Source organism: Thamnophis elegans, chromosome Z (assembly GCF_009769535.1).
Source record: "Thamnophis elegans isolate rThaEle1 chromosome Z, rThaEle1.pri, whole genome shotgun sequence".
NCBI classification, from domain to species: domain Eukaryota; kingdom Metazoa; phylum Chordata; class Lepidosauria; order Squamata; family Colubridae; genus Thamnophis; species Thamnophis elegans.
This window is the reverse complement of record NC_045558.1, coordinates 84,069,757-84,086,256: the sequence shown is the minus strand read 5'-3', so window position 1 is coordinate 84,086,256 and position 16,500 is coordinate 84,069,757. Positions and strand designations below refer to the sequence as shown.

Below are 16,500 nucleotides of genomic sequence, written 5' to 3'. Positions count from 1 at the left end.
GAAATACAGAGTTGCCAAGTGATATCATTATCTGTTTTGCAGTAATTCAGAAGTGTTCCTGAGTCTTCTCAGACACTAGATGTTCATCTGTCTTAAAGGACTTTTATTATGACCTTTGCTATTTCCAGACAGAACAACCAGGTTCTGACATTTCTAGATCAATTTTACTTGCAGGGAATGTGTCTGTCTTGGCTGACAATGAAGCATGGTTTTATAGCTTCTGTTCTGGAGATTGAGCTGACATCCTTTCATCTCTCATTTAAATTTCAGTTCATATGTTTTGTGATAATATGAAATACAAGGTCCAAATTAATTTTGAATTAATATGACTTCTAGCAACATTCAATTTTATTCACCCAAAAATAATCTCTGATGAATGTGGTCATTAATTTTCTCTATCTCTCATTAAGAACTGCAGAAAAATACAGAAAAAGAACATACATACCCTAGCATTTTTTAACTCTGAATCAAGTTTAATTCAAAATTATTGGATTTCCAATATGCTGGATGTAAATGTTTTCCAAATCCACCCTTGTTACTGTCAATCCAGACATTGACCTTCTCCTCCTCCTCTCCTGTCTTTACACAATAACAATAACAAAACAACAAATAAGTAGGCAAACGATAGAAAATAAAAAAAGAACCCACATTAGTCTTCATTCTCAAAGTTCCATTTTTTATGGAGTAGGGTCTGCACTGTGAAAGTACAATGTTGCTTTTTTTTTCCATTCTGTCCTTATAACTTCTCCACTAGCAATTGACCATTCCAATAATGTTTCAGCTTTTGATGCACTTTTTCTAGAGCTAGTGGGAGACCGTATTCTTTCTATGGAATAGCAAGGAGTTGAAAAATGAGCAACAAATATATACAATTATTGTACTCCATGTCTTTTGGAAAACTTTCAAAATTTGAGATTTGGAATACTTTTGATAAGAGATAAAAGATGGAATTTTGGTAAGAAATTCAAAATTCTGAAGAACTTTAGATGAAGCATATCTTAACATTACGTTTGGATATTGACATGCATTTTTATCTTAATTTTTCATGACCAAAAAGATATAATTTCTTAATAAACTGGTAATTATTGGGATGATTTTTTTCTTGGTAATTCATCATGATAAAAACAAATAACTTTATATTAATTCAGATTAATAGTTTTAAATATGTTGACATAGTTCAAATTATTCACAACACGAAGCTTATCAAGCAGTTCATGCATTGCTTCCACCTCAATTTTCTGTGCAGTATTGGCAACAATTTGTAAGAACATCAAAATAGCAAAATTCAGTTAGCAGCTGGTCCTCAAAGCAAATTAAATTTATGGTTTCCTATAATTAGCAGTGATAATTTGTTAATTGCTCAAATATCCCCTCATACTATAAAAGCAATAGTGCTGAAAGCAATATTAAACTTCAGACTGATATTAACAAAGGCCTGGGAGTAAAGTACATTTTTCATTTATTTGAGAACAGGTCCACAATGGTACCCATCTCGGATAGGCCTGCGACTAGAACGCAGTAAGTATTCATTTTCCTTTCAAAATATTTTAAAGTCTCTTTTCCCTGAGGAAAATAATCCATCCAGCATTACTACGTATTGTATTGATTTAGGTACACATATTTTCTATTGGAAACTCTAAGTACATAAATATATGCTTTGTCAGTACAGAAAATGCAATTTCAAAAAATGAATCATTGAAATGTTTGTATATAGAATATAGAATAACAGGAATGGTAGGGACCTTGGAAGTCTTCTAGTTTTCAGAATATGAGAGCACCTTCTTAAACATTTCTTTCTATATATTTATATTTTTCTCAACCAGAACAAAAACGTGCCTCACACTCAGTTGTCTAACTATGAATCAGGAATTTTTTTTAGCAATATACTCTGTTAATAAGTTTTTCACTAATATTGGCAAGAGTTTATAAACAATTTTCTACTTCTTTTAACTGAGGGATGGTGAACTGGAATGTTGAAAAAGAGTTGAGGTGCCCCCTTGGGCTTTCCATAGGAACCTCAAATACTTTTGATAATGAAAGAGGTGTGAAGGAACATATAAAGGAATTTAATTCACTTCTTCATTCTTCATCAAAGTGTTTCATAAATGCAAACCAGGCTGAACAAAGAGAATGCATATCCTTCCTACTGATCTATATAAGTATATTCCATGTTTATGATGATCCTTTCCTCCTAACCTGTATGTGCAAATGTGAAATATGTTACTCTGTCCAATTTCCTTGCTCAAATTAGTAATAGCAAATTGGGAATGATGTGAAAAGACTTCCTGAGAGAACATGTATTTATATCTACCGTAACTATAGTCAAACTAGGAAAATAAAGCATTAGGCAGAAAGTATTAGAAAATATAAGATAAGCAAGAGTTGAGAAAACCTACACAGATGGCAAAGTCAGTATGGGGAATTCACAGTTCAGCAGATTCTTTGCCATGCATGTAACACGGAAAGACATGTCCAGAGAGACTAAAAGAAAGAGGAAAATTTGAGTTACAGTAGTACCTCAGAGTTATTACCCAGGTAGAAACTGTTACCAGAGTGACCTTAGTTGCATTGATTCTATAGCACCTCTGAGCCTACTGATAACAAAGGCCAGTGATAATATAGATAACAAGTTAGGAATTTCCTCTGTGTATTTCTTTATCTCTCACTTTCCTGGTTGCTTTTGTCTTCCTAGCACACTTGATATTTGATGCCCTGTCTGATGGTATGTAACTAATAAGAAAATAGGTGGTTTTGCTTGACCAACTTTCCCCTACAATTCCACCATCTTCTTTCCTTTAATAATCCTTCCTTCTGTTAAAGTTACAAAGAACTGCTGCACTAAGTTATTGCTCAGGTTACATTTTTACTCTGGAGAAACACAGTCAGAAAATACTGTGGCTTATTAAAAAGCACCCAAGTAAACACTCTATCCCTGATGCAGAATTACTATATCCTCATGCTAGCATTCATTAGTGATTTAGGGATTGATGGTACATATATTATTTGACAATTTCATTTGGTACTATAGAAAAGCAATTTCATTTGTTAGGCTTTTCTTAGCAGAATTTCTTCCTGCTCATATATGTTAACAGGGAAATATTGTTCAAAATGTAATTGTTTCCTTTTCTTGCTTTTTTTTTAACAGATGGGCCATATTTAAGAGATTCTGCTAATGTAAAGAGTCTTGCAGCATCTTCTATTATTACCCTGTATTTCACAGACATGGGACAGCAGGTTAGCTGGATAACAGTAAGTATAACTTTTGTAGAAGTACAACTATATATATCCACAGCCATATAATTCAATGCTAAAACAGCTCATAGCTGTTTGATTCTTCTATTGTTGTTTTCCTTTTGTTCAGTAATGTCTGATTCAGTCTGAGACAGTCTGAACATGGTGCTATTGCTTTTTTGCAAGGTTCTCTCCCCCTTCCTCCCCCAAGAAATGGCTTGCCATTGTCTCCTTCCAAGAGCTAAAGTCACCAAGCTGACTTTGAGCCTAAGGCTCAAAGAACAGTAGAGCAGAGCAGAGCAGAGCAGAGCAGAGCAGAGTACAGCAGAGCAGAACAGAATTTAACTGATTGTTTAATTTTACTTAGATAAACAATTTATTTACTTGCTTGTTTGGTTATACACTTATATACTTCCTACTTTGGTTATATGCCTACTCAATCCAGTTCTTAGTTTAGACCCTAAATCCAAGGAATATGGAAAAAACAATGTCCTTAGAAAACTAATTGAGGGGCAGATTCTCCTTAACTGGTATCATTATTTAAGCTTAAATAGTCTCCCTACTGTTAAGTATATCTCCTTCTGGAGACTAGAGTTGAGTTGCAGAAGGTAGCAAGGAATGTGCCGCTGAATAGTCACGCTATCAATCACAGCCAACGAAGTTTAAACAAGGATAACTTTATTTGTGTTAGCAAAAATAAAGTAGGATAAACATTCTCCAAAACAAGCGATAAGTAGTCCTGAATTATATACACAGTCTATGATACAACACGTTGGTTTACAGATGCTCAACTCACGATTCACCATGTAGACAGGTAACTAACATACAGAGTAGCCACCATCCAATATACAGTATTCAACTCCAATAACAAGCATGGAGAACATACAGGAACAACCAAGAACAAACAGTAGTAGTTCCTACTCCCTCTTATGGCTGATTAAAGCAACAGCATCCAATCGCATTTCACTTGAGCATTTACATTACAGATACATTATTTCAATCATGGTATATAATATATATATATATATATATATATATATATATATGTGTGTGTGTGTGTGTGTGTGTGTGTGTGTGTGTGTGTGTTATATTTATGCTGATAAATAAATAAAGTAAGGACAATAATGTTGTATTTGTATGAGAACTAAATAGCTTGGATTAGAACCTGTATGCTAATTCCAGTAAGGGTATGGCTAGCTGATGAGAGCTAAATAGCTTGAAATAGATTTATACTAGTCTCCCTTTATTTATTTATCAGCACAAATACAACACAAATGTAACAAAGGCAACAGTAAAAATATTGGGTTTCTGTCTGGATGGTCTCTTGTGACAAGCCGATGGACAGAGAGTGGAAGCTGTGGGCTTCCTCCCATATTTGGGCATACCAAGGGTTGTAACACTTAATACACACACACACACACACACACACATATTTAGTGTCACAACCCCTGGTACGCCCCAATTATGGGAGGAAGCTAACTGCTTCCATTCTCTGTCCATCGGCTCGTCACAAGAGACCATCCAGACAGAAAGCCCAATATTTTACTGTTGCCTTTTTACATTTGCGTTGTATTTGTGCTGTCTCCCTTTATTTATTTATCAGCACTAATACAATATATATGTGTGTGTGTGTGTGTGTGTGTGTTTATTTGTGCTGATAAATAAATAAAGGGAGACTAGTATAGATCTATTTCAAGCTATTTAGCTCTCATCAGCTAGCCATACCCTTACTGGGCTTTGAACCTGGGCTATATTACATACTAGGCAGAAATCTTAGCTATTAGGCCACAGGCTCTTATCCGTTATCAGCGAAGCCAGGGTGAAAGGTATCTATTAGATTTTTTACAACCCCTGGTAAGCCCCAATTATGGGAGGAAGCTAACTGCTTCCATCATCTGTCAATCGGCTCGTCACAAGAGTCCATCACGACAGAAACCCAATATTTTTACTGTTGCCTTTGTGTTATTTTTATATATATATATATATATATATATATATATATATATATATATATATATATATATATATATATATATATATATATATATATAGCAGTTAAAAGGAACAATTCTACGCAGGAGAAAACCCGAACACCCGCGAAAACCTCAGAAAATATATATATATATATATATATATTCTTCAATGTCTGTAGAAATTCTCAGTCATCCAGGTCATAGTTGTCTGAAAAGGCAACTGGATTGTTTTTTCTTTGAGGAAGACATTTTATTTCTTATCCAAGGAGCTTTTCCTTTTGATAAAGCATCTTTGAGACATCTTTTTTTCAACCTCTCAATCTGAAATGTCCTGACCTTTCTTGTGGTTACTGAATACCTTATAACAAAATAATATTTGATGGGCAAATGGTTATATAACTACTAAAGAAACCAGCTTTAAAATAAATGACAAAATATGAATGGAATCAAAGAGAAGAATAATCATCTTATAAATGTGTATATTACATACATATTTATCAAAATAAAAGGCAAAACCCCAAACATGTCAAAGTATTTTCAAAATGCTAAGTTTTGTAAGTTTTGAAAGGTGAACAGACTTCCTTGATAATTCTCAAAAAATCCACAGATGAGATTAGGCATGGACTTTGATTTCATAAAATAAGAACACAGCATTGTGTTAAACGGCACATACCTGTATGAATAAATGGATTCAAAGTTAGGCTACTGACATGTTAGGTGATACCAAGTGAATATGCAGCTTATTGGAGGATTGAATTAATCTTTTTAATGTCCACAAAAATTATTAATTTGTGAAATTCTATTGGCTTGCCAACATGTGTGTGTGAGTGTGTGTATGTATGTATGTATGTATGCATGTATGTATGTGTGTGTATATATATGTGTGTTTGTGTGTGTATTTGTGTGTGTGTGTATGTATGTATGTATGTATGTATGTATGTATGTATGTATGTATCTACATATACATATAGGGGTCTTGGCGTATTCGGGTCTTTTCCCATGTAACCTGAACATGCCAAGACCTATATATTTGTACCCGTGAAAATGTACAAATGTACACACACACACACACACAATCTGTGCTGATAAATAAATAGAGACTAGTATATATCTATTTCAAGCTATTTAGTTCTCATCAGCTAGCCATACGCTTACTGGGATTTGAACCTGGGTTGTTGTTTTTTACATTTTAGGCAGTTGTATATATAGTTATCATCTTGAAGTCCTCCCCTTATTTTGAACTTGAATTTTATCTAGCTCAGCCTCTGATATATTTATATGTAGATTTTGTTTCATATTTTACTTGCAAACTGATCAGTCCTTTTGTAAGGATGATGGTGGTTTTCTAAGTTTGAGATATAAATAATATCTATATGTATATAATATCATATGACAAGATGAGAAAGACATTCAAAAATAATCCTATTTCTTTACAGAATCATTCCAACTAGGTCACCAACAAGTGGCTTTTATTTTTTATAGGTTATCAAGTTTAAAACCAAATTACCACTAACAGTAACCTCATTCTAGATGAAATACCTTTAAAAAAAAATAAGATCAATTATAATGACACAAAAGTTGGAATCAAACTTCAGATTTTACAATATTTTCTTAGGAAGAATGTTTTGAAAAGTTGAACATGGAGAAAAAACAAGACAGTGTAAACATTAAACCAGATGTCACAGCCAAAAGATCTTTTGCTAAGCTTTCAGTAGTTCAATTCATTTGTTAAAGAAAGGTGCATTAGGTGTCTAGTTTCACCCAGCATACAAAACTTTCCCCAGTTCTAAAAATACAAAAGGCATTGATCCCCAATTTGTTTTTTACTGCCAACTAAAAATGCTGAGTCATTACCATCACTGTATGATGAATTTGAATGAATCAGCCAACCATTTGAACTTCGTGGTCTGAACTGAATATTAACTCTGGTATTCATGGAATCAAGCGTCACATTCCTGTCCCTCTTCTATCTTTCAGTCATGTATAAATAGATGATATATAGAAGCATACTTAACATTCAGTACATTTTGTATCAAATGGATTTGACCTCTTTTGTGAAAATTCAACCTGCTTCAATACTTTCAACTTAGGAAACCAAGTCAAGAGTATTAAATAATATAGGATGCAGATATTTTTTTTTCTGAAAACATAAAAGCAATAAGTAACTATGACAAGGATCTAAGTGTCCACCATTTTGTTGCAGGAAATTAAGGGCCTCAGATATCGAAATCAAAAGAAGTGGCTTTATTGGTACCAGGTTCAGAGCAAATTAAGGCAAGACAGCCATTTGAACATCTGAACAACAACTTATAGAAAAGACAGCCTTTATATATTTTTCAAAAGCAACAGAACACGAGAATATAACATATTAGTACTGATGGGTTTGTTGTTCCTGTTACTATATATCTTGCTTAACTTGTTCCAGAAAGTTCTTGTGGCTAGCTTGTGAACTGTAGCTGAACTTGCGGTTTTGGCTTTTAACATTTCCTGCTCTGGTACAAGTCTCAAAAGCAGGTCTTTATTCCTTCTTTCTGTCATGTCTTACTTTTATATCCTGATTCACTTTATGTCCTGCCTCATTCCCCCCCTTTAAGACTCTATTTTTAGCTACAATTGAGTCTTACCTAATATAGTATCTTAGATTATGACATTTGGCATAACATAATCAGTTCAAGTTAGTGATATATAGCATCAATAAGAAAAAGCAAGATATATATATATATAGCGAACAGTGATGTGCAGTGAGGTTTATGGCTGGTGAGGCAAGCGGGCAAAAGCCGCCCTATGTCGGACACAGCGGCAGGGCTTTTGGACACACACACACACACACACACACACACACACACACACACACACGTTACTTACAATAATACAATTACTTACAAATTACATTAATTTTGAATTCCTCCCCCTCCCTCTGACCCATATACCTTTTCCAGCTGTTTCACAGTGGATTTCAACTCTGTTCTTGTCTGCCATGATGAAAATGTAAAAATATAAAAGGAAAAAGGCAAGAGCTGCTGTTTTGTCTTGGTGGGAAAACATTCTGGTCACCCAGTATAATTGCACACTATGACTAGCATTGCCTTATATAGCCCACACTTGGGCAGGTCTGTGAAATCAATAACTAATGAATCCATAGGGTAATATCCCTTGGGCTGACTTCCTGGTGGAAGACTAGGTCCTTGTCTTGGATTAACTTGAACACATGTATTACATCTCTCAGTTGCATGGGCACATTGTGAGTGAAGGTGATTGATGTACATGATATGCTGAAAGGCTTCTGCTAATGCACTCTTGCCCGTGTGAGTTGTTGAATGAGAGTCTTTTACTACTGGCCAGGCTAATTTTTCTGGTACAGAAATTCTTCTATCTGGGAATATATACCATTTTCCCTGCTTATGTCCCTTCAAATCTACAGTTGCCTGGAGTTCCTCTGCTTTAGAATATCTGGGGGACAGTCCCCTTGGCATTTCCAATGCTACATAAGCTGTCATGTCAGGGTAGCTCTGATCATCTCAGGTTGCTGACAGCATTGCTTCTCTGTCAGCTGCTCTTCCCTTTTCTGCATCCAGCTTGGAAATTGTGCAGATCCCCCATACAGATATGGGATCTGTAATTCCCCCCGGGCAAGCATACTAGTTGCTCTTCATTTCCTCTGCTGTTAAAAGTCCTTTCTCTCTATAAACCGCAGCATGGACATGTAATGTGAGGAATATATATTTAGAATCAATCAAAATATTTATACTTTCATTCTGTGCCCTTTCTAGTGCTCGTATTAAAGCCCACAACTCTGCCACTTGAGCACTAGTACTCTTTGTTTCTAATACTCCATGAATTGCATGACTAGTAAATATAGTAGTTGCTGCCCAAAAGTCAACTTATTATCTTCCTCGATCAGAAGAGCAGTGGCAGCAAGGATTTTAAGGCAATGTGGCCACCCCTTTGCTACTGGATCAAGTTGTTTTGACAGATAAGCTATGGGCTGTTGCCACTTCCCTTTTCTTGAGTCAAGAAAGATTTCTCAAGGTTGGGAAGTCCCTTAACATGAGCTTGAGACAATGCTTACTTTAAAATCTCAAATGCCTGTTTTGTGCATAACAGAGACAGGCTGGAGCAACCTGATTAACAATGGCACATGTTGCTGGTAGAAATGGAGACTGACTGTCCCTGGTGATAATGGCTACATAGGTGGACATCTGGCTACATAGCTATATACTACTTTCTGACATTTGCTTGTGTCTCTCTGATATGGCAGAGCTTTTGTGGAACATAACTGTTCCATGGAAGAGCAATTGATATCCTTTTCTCTAAAGCCCAAATTTTTATTCTTAACAACAACTTGTTATATGATTGTAACTCTGCCTCATTGATTCAAACAGAATATTTGAAGTGAATATCAATTTCTATTGATATTATTACAATTGCATTTAAAAAAAATAAAATAGTGTTTTGATTATACCTACTAAGCTCTTGTGTCTGTAAATTCTGACTGGGTGAAATGCTGCATCATAGGACAAATTGTTTTCAACCAAGGAATCTAAATCAACAATTGAATAGAGACCACAACTCCTACACTGCATCTACTAAAAAGTTCTCAGAGGAGAGGGATTTATGTATATCCCCATTAGAGAGTCTATATTGTATAGAGGCTTTTTGACATATTTAGGAATTCAAGGTAAATTTATTATCAAAGTCAACAGCTGACTTTGAGGATGACAATAGGTGAATTGCTCCATCAATCCTTGCACTTTAATTTATCCCATAGTGAGCTGTTAATACATTTGTTGGCCTAATGCTTGGGACAAAGCGGACCCTGGCTACAATGAAAGAGCAAATTTAGATTGGCCTACTCTGTAATGTTTCAAGGACTAGAGCAAGGAGTGTGGTAAGTCATGACCTTTTGGCTTTTGCTGAAAGAGCTATAAAACATTTCTCAGGAATATAGTCCTTATTTTACTGTTCTCATTGTATTAACCAATTTTTCTCTGTTCCTTTTTGTTTTTTGTTTTTTTCAGGTTTTTCTAACTGAATATACAGGTCCTCTTCTAATCTATCTGCTGTTTTATTTTCGCTTCTCAACTGTTTACGATGCAAAAGAAAGTGCAAGATGTTTACGGCATCCTGTGGTTCAGTAAGTAAGAGTGCCTGTATTTAAGATTTATTTATATAGACACAAAAATGTGTGCTTGGCACAAATCCACAGAGAGAGAGAGAGAGACAAAGAGAATAGGCTACTAAGCAAATGGATCATAGCAAGTTGTTTTGATTCTTTGCTATGATAGATTAGATTTGAACTACAATAAATTAAATTTGAGATTACAATAGCATCCGATTAAAAAAAATGTTTATTTCTTATTCTTGATTATTTCTGCAGTTTGGCCTGCATCTGTCACTGTTTACATTATATCAGGCTTCTTCTGGAAACTCTCTTTGTGCACAAGATTTCAGAAGGACATACACCACTGAAAAATATGATCAAGGTGATTAACATTCACAAAATATACTATAGCAATGAATAAGCATTAAAAAGTTATTATTTGTCTGTTGATGCATTTTTGTCCTGCTTTCTAAGTTATTCATATGTTGCATTAAATTTTCATCACAACAACCCCTCCAATTTAGTCTGAAGAGCCTCAATGGTGCAGTGGTTAGAGTGCTGTACTGCATGACACTTCTGCTGACTATCGGCTGCCTGCAATTTGGCAGTTCAGATCCCATCAGGCTCAAGGTTGACTCAGCCTTCCATCCTTCCGAGGTGGGTAAAATGAGGACCCAGATTGTTGGAGTAGATTGTTGGGGACTCTGTAAAATCGCTCAGAGAGGGCTGTAAAGCACTATAAAGTGGTATATAAGTGCTATGGCTATTGCTAGACTAAGAGAGAATGATAGGTGGAAGTCAGCAAATTACCCTGAGAACATAAATGCAGGCAGTGTACAACAGTTCATTTAATGACCATTCAAAGTTACAATGGCACTGAAAAAAGTGACATCATCATTTTTCACAGTTATAACTTTTCCAGCATCCGCATGATCATGTGATCAAAATTTAGATGTTTGGTAATTGGTTTATATTTATGATGTTTGCTATATCCCAGGATCATGAGATCCTGTTTCACATCCTTTTGACAAGAAGTAGGGAAGCCAGATTCATTTAACAACTGGGTTACTAGCTTATCAGCTGCAGTGATTCACTTAACAAATGAGGCAAGAAAGGTTGTAAAATGGACAAATTTCGCTTAACAAATATGCCCCAATAACAGAAATCTTGTCCTCAATTGTGATCGTAAGTTGAGGACTACCTCTATTGTGTGTGTTTTATATATATATATATATATGCATGTATACATACATACATACATGCATGTTTTATATGTGTTTTATATATACATGCATGCATACATACATACATAACATACATACATACAGTCTCCCTTTATTTATTTATCAGCACAAATACAACATACATACATACATACATACATACATACATATACACACACACACACACACACACACACACACACGGATATTTGGACAGACAGGCATATATATATATATATATGTATGTATGTATGTATGTATGTATGCATGTATGCATGTATGCATGTATGCATGTATGCATGTATGCATGTATGCATGTATGCATACATATACATATACATATACATATACATATACATATACATATACATATACATATACATATACATATACATATACATATACATATACATATACATATACATATACATATACATATATGTATGTATGAGTGGAAACACCAAACCTGAAGTAGTCAGCAGCAGCCTGAAGATGACGAATGTGACTTCGTCGAAACGTCACCAAGACATCTCCAATTCTACGCGGGAGAAAACCCGAACAACTAGAGACCTACATACTAACACCCGCGAAAACCTCAGAAAACATATATAGTCTTTCTATAAATCTTGGTGGCCATGTGTGGAGTGCTGGCTTTGTTTCACTAAGTGGATTGATTGGGTGTATGGCTGTATCATGATTGGTAGATTGATGCTGGCTGTGGGTTCATTGTTGTTTTGTGTTGTAACAGCCTGGGTGGTGGGTGGGGTTCGTTTGTTGACTAGGGCTGGTTTCCAGATGTCTGGTAGGCAGGAGGTATCGTCACTTTTATTCATGTTGTGGGGGTGTTTCTCATTTCAATAGCTTCCATAATTATTCTCTTGTTGAAGTGTTCAGTTTTAGAGATTAACCTGGTTCCTTCAAAATTAATTTCATGTCCTGTAGCTTTAAGGAAAAGGAAAAGGGAGGAAGTTTTTTTTTTTAATTGCGTTCCTGTGTTCTGCGATGCGTGCATTTATTCTCCTATTAGTTTGTCCTATGTATGTTGCAGGGCAGATTTTGCATGGTATTTCGTAGACTCCTTGGTTTTCTAGCTGGATTTTGTCTTTGGGGTTTCTTAAGATATTGGCAATACATCACTCATAGAAGAAAGCAACAGAATACATGTTCCTGCTGTCTAGCGCAGTGGCTGTCAGAGAAGAGAGCAATGCGTGCCCATGGGCTTGTGCAGCAGCCGAATCCCCACCTCCTGTTCCTTCTTTGGTTGTTGGACAAGCCACGTGGCGTGCGCTGCCCTTTTCTCTTTGATAGCCATCTGTTTAAAAAGCTATCCCCGCTTAAAAGTACCTGGCTGTGGCATTTTTACCTGGGGGGGCTCCGCAGAACATCCCAAGACCAATGCCAACACATCTGCCCTGGTCCCCCTCACATTCCTTGTCTTCCCACCCCCACAGATGGGCTCCGGAGTCATTGTCAACTGCACAGAGCCTCACCGCGGCTCTACGCCATGGAAAACATAGGCACATGCACACCCCACACAATTACAGTCCCGGAGACTCTCAGAGGGAAGCCAGAGTCAGTGGGGCAGCCAGGTCCCTCACCCTCAGAAGGAGGAAGGGCCAGTTGGGAGAGGGGCTTTGGTCCTGCTGCCTCTGGCGGATGGGGCTTTACTGTCCCTCAGTGAAGATTCCGTCCCAGAGCCTTTGTAACAGCGGGAACTTGTTCTCACTCACATGGGCTTGTGCAGAGGCTTCCCTCCAAGAGTCTCAGAGGTTGTAATTGTGCGTGGTGTGCACATGCCTATGTTTTCCATGGTGAGGCTCTGCACAGCCAGCGATGACTCTGGAGCCCATCTGTGGGGGCGGGAAAATGAGGAACACAAGGGGGACTAGGGGGCCCTCATACTTCTGAAGAGGACCTGCCAAAGAGGGCCTGTTCCTCAAGAGGGCAGATGTGGTGGCATCGGTCTTGGGATGTTCTGCGGGGCTCCCCAAGGAAAAACACAGATGCCAGGTACTTTTAACCATATATTTTGGAGGAAGGGAGGAGAGAGAGACAGAGACACACACAGAGAGACAGAGAGAGACAGAGTCAGAGACAGAGACACACAGAGAGAGTGAGTGAGAGACAGACAGATACAGAGAGAAAGAGAGAGTGACAGAGATGGGTGAGGAGAGAGAGACAGAGATACAGAGAAAGAGACATACAGACACACAGAGAGAATGACAGAGAGAAACAGAGAGAGAGGGAGAGAGATAAAGAGCCACAAAGAGAAAGAGAGAGAGAGAGACAGAAAGAGAGAGAGAGAGAAAGAAGGAAAAAGAAAGAAAGGGAGAGAGAGAGACAAAAAGGAAGGAAGGATGGAAGGAAAAAATAATGAATGAAAGAAAAGAAAGAGAAAGTGGGAGAGAGAGAGATGAAAGAAAGAAAGCTAGAAAGAAAGAAAGAAAAAGGGAAAGAGAGAGAGACAGAAAGAAGGAAGGAAGGAAAAAAGGAAGGAAGGAAGGGAACTTATGACCACAATTGAGCCCAAAATTTTAGTTGCTAAGTAAGAGCATTGTTACTGGGGGATTTCAATTTGCCTTCGCTCGGTGAACACTGAGGGAGCGCAGGAGTTCATGGCTTCCATGACAGCCATGGGCTTGACCCAAGTAATTCGGGGCCCAACCCACTCGGCGGGTCACATGCTCGACCTCGTATTTCTTTCGGAGCAGTGGACTTGTGATCTTGGTCTGAGGGGTAGTGAGATCGTACCCCTGTCGTGGTCAGACCACTACCTACTGAGGCTTGACTTTCGGAGACCACACCCCCACTGTAGGGAGGAGGAACCGACCAGATGGTTCCGCCCCAGGCGACTTATGGACCCTCTGAGGTTCCAGACGGAGCTTGGGGTTATTCCTGATACCCTCGCCCGCAGTCCGGCGGAGACTCTGGTTGCTGCTTGGAACTCGGCAGCGACGGAGTCTCTTAACCGGATTGCGCCTCTACGGCCGCTCCGAGGCAGTGGATCCAGGAGGGCTCCTTGGTTTACTGAGGAACTCCGGGAGAGGAAACGCCGGAAGAGACGCCTAGAGCACCAATGGAGATCCAATAAATCCAAATCGAACCGAGCACTTTTAACATCTTGCATCAGAGAATACATCCGGGCAATCAGGACGTCTAAAAGAACTTACATTGCCATTCTGATTGCTTCCGCCGAGTCTCACCCAGCCGCCCTGTTCAGGATAACCCGTTTCCTCCTAAATAGGAGGGATACGGAGGATCCTTTGCAGGGCCGGGCTGAGGATTACGTCCAGTTTCTCGTGGACAAAGTTGCTCGGTTTCGGTCGGACTTGGACTCCAACTCTGCAGAACCAGCCGAGGCACTAAGGGATAATCTGGTAGGCCATCGCTGGGTTGAGTTTCAGGCTGTTGCCCCTGAGGACGTGGACAAGGCCATGAGAGCTGTAAGTGCCTCCACATGTGTACTGGACCCATGCCCCACCTGGCTGGTTGTTAACAGCAGGGAGGTGACACGGGGCTGGATCCAGGCAGTTGTTACCGCTTCCCTCCGGGAGGGGTCTTTCCCCCCACTCTTAAAGCGGCGGTGGTGAGACCCCTCCTGAAGAAACCATCTTTGGATCCAGCTGTACTAAACAACTATCGTCCAGTCTCCAACCTCCCCTTTGTGGGGAAGATTGTTGAGAAGGTGGTGGCCTTTCAGCTCCAACGGTCCTTGGAGGAAGCTAACTATCTTGATCCATTCCAGTCTGGCTTCAGGCCTGGCTGCAGCACAGAAACCGCTTTGGTCGCATTGACCGATGATCTCTGGAGAGCCAGGGATGGAGGCCATGCCTCCATCCTGGTACTCCTTGACCTCTCAGCGGCTTTCGATACCATCGACCATGGTATCCTTCTGCGACGACTGCGGGAGGTGGGGGTGGGAGGCACTGTTTTACGGTGGTTCTCCTCTTACCTCTCGGACAGGTCGCAGTCGGTGTTAGGTGGAGGGCAGAGATCGACCCCTAGGCCCCTAACATATGGGGTGCCGCAGGGTTCGGTCCTGTCCCCCCTACTTTTTAATATCTACATGAAACCGCTGGGCGAGATCATTCGGCGGCACGGGATAAAATACCACCAGTATGCGGACGATACACAGTTGTATCTGTCCGCCCCGTGCCAACTCAATGAAGCGGTGGACGTGATGAGCCAGGGCCTTGAGGCTGTTAGAGACTGGATGAGGGTTAACAAGCTTGTGCTCAATCCAGATAAGACCGAGTGGCTGTTGTGCTTCCCTCCCACTAATTTGCCAAGTGTTCCATCTCTCAGGCTGGGGGGGTCAAATACTACGCCCCTCAGACAGGGTCTGCAACTTGGGAGTCCTCCTGGACCCACAGCTGACTTTTGAACACCATTTGTCAGCTGTGACCAGGGGGGCATTTACCCAGGTTCGCCTGGTACACCAGTTGCGCCCCTACCTGAACCGGGAGGCTCTCACAACAGTCACTCGTGCCCTTGTGACCTCTAGGCTGGAGTACTGCAATGTGCTCTACATGGGGCTGCCCTTGAAGAGTATCCGGCGACTTCAGCTAGTTCAGAATGCGGCCGCGCGAGCGATCGTGGGTGCACCTCATTTCACCCACATAACACCTATCCTCCGCGAGCTGCACTGGCTACCTGTCGATCTCTGGGTACGCTTCAAGGTGCTACTTGTCACCTACAAAGCCCTTCATGGTAGTGGATCTGGGTACTTGAGAGACCGCCTACTGCCAATTACCTCCTCTCGACCAATCAGATCCCATAGATTAGGCCTCCTCCGAGTTCCATCGGCCGGTCAGTGTTGACTGGCAACCACGCGGAGGAGAGCCTTCTCGGTGGCAGCTCCGACCCTATGGAACGATCTCCCCGTGGAGATTCGTACCCTCACCACCCTCCAGACCTTCCGCATAGCCCTCAAAACCTGGCTGTCCCGACAGGCCTGGGACTAAAGACTTCA

At 39.5% G+C, this 16,500-nt stretch overlaps 1 protein-coding gene across 1 annotated transcript in view; it reads left to right on the top strand.

Moving 5' to 3' along the window:
- Positions 1-16,500, top strand: part of TECRL (trans-2,3-enoyl-CoA reductase like) — a 57,701-nt gene that overhangs the window by 4,371 nt on the left and 36,830 nt on the right. The window contains exons 3-6 of the mRNA XM_032238099.1: positions 1,474-1,518; positions 3,146-3,249; positions 10,223-10,338; positions 10,582-10,687. Of these exons, the coding sequence (XP_032093990.1) occupies positions 1,474-1,518; positions 3,146-3,249; positions 10,223-10,338; positions 10,582-10,687 (371 nt within the window). The remainder of the gene's footprint in view (positions 1-1,473; positions 1,519-3,145; positions 3,250-10,222; positions 10,339-10,581; positions 10,688-16,500) is intronic.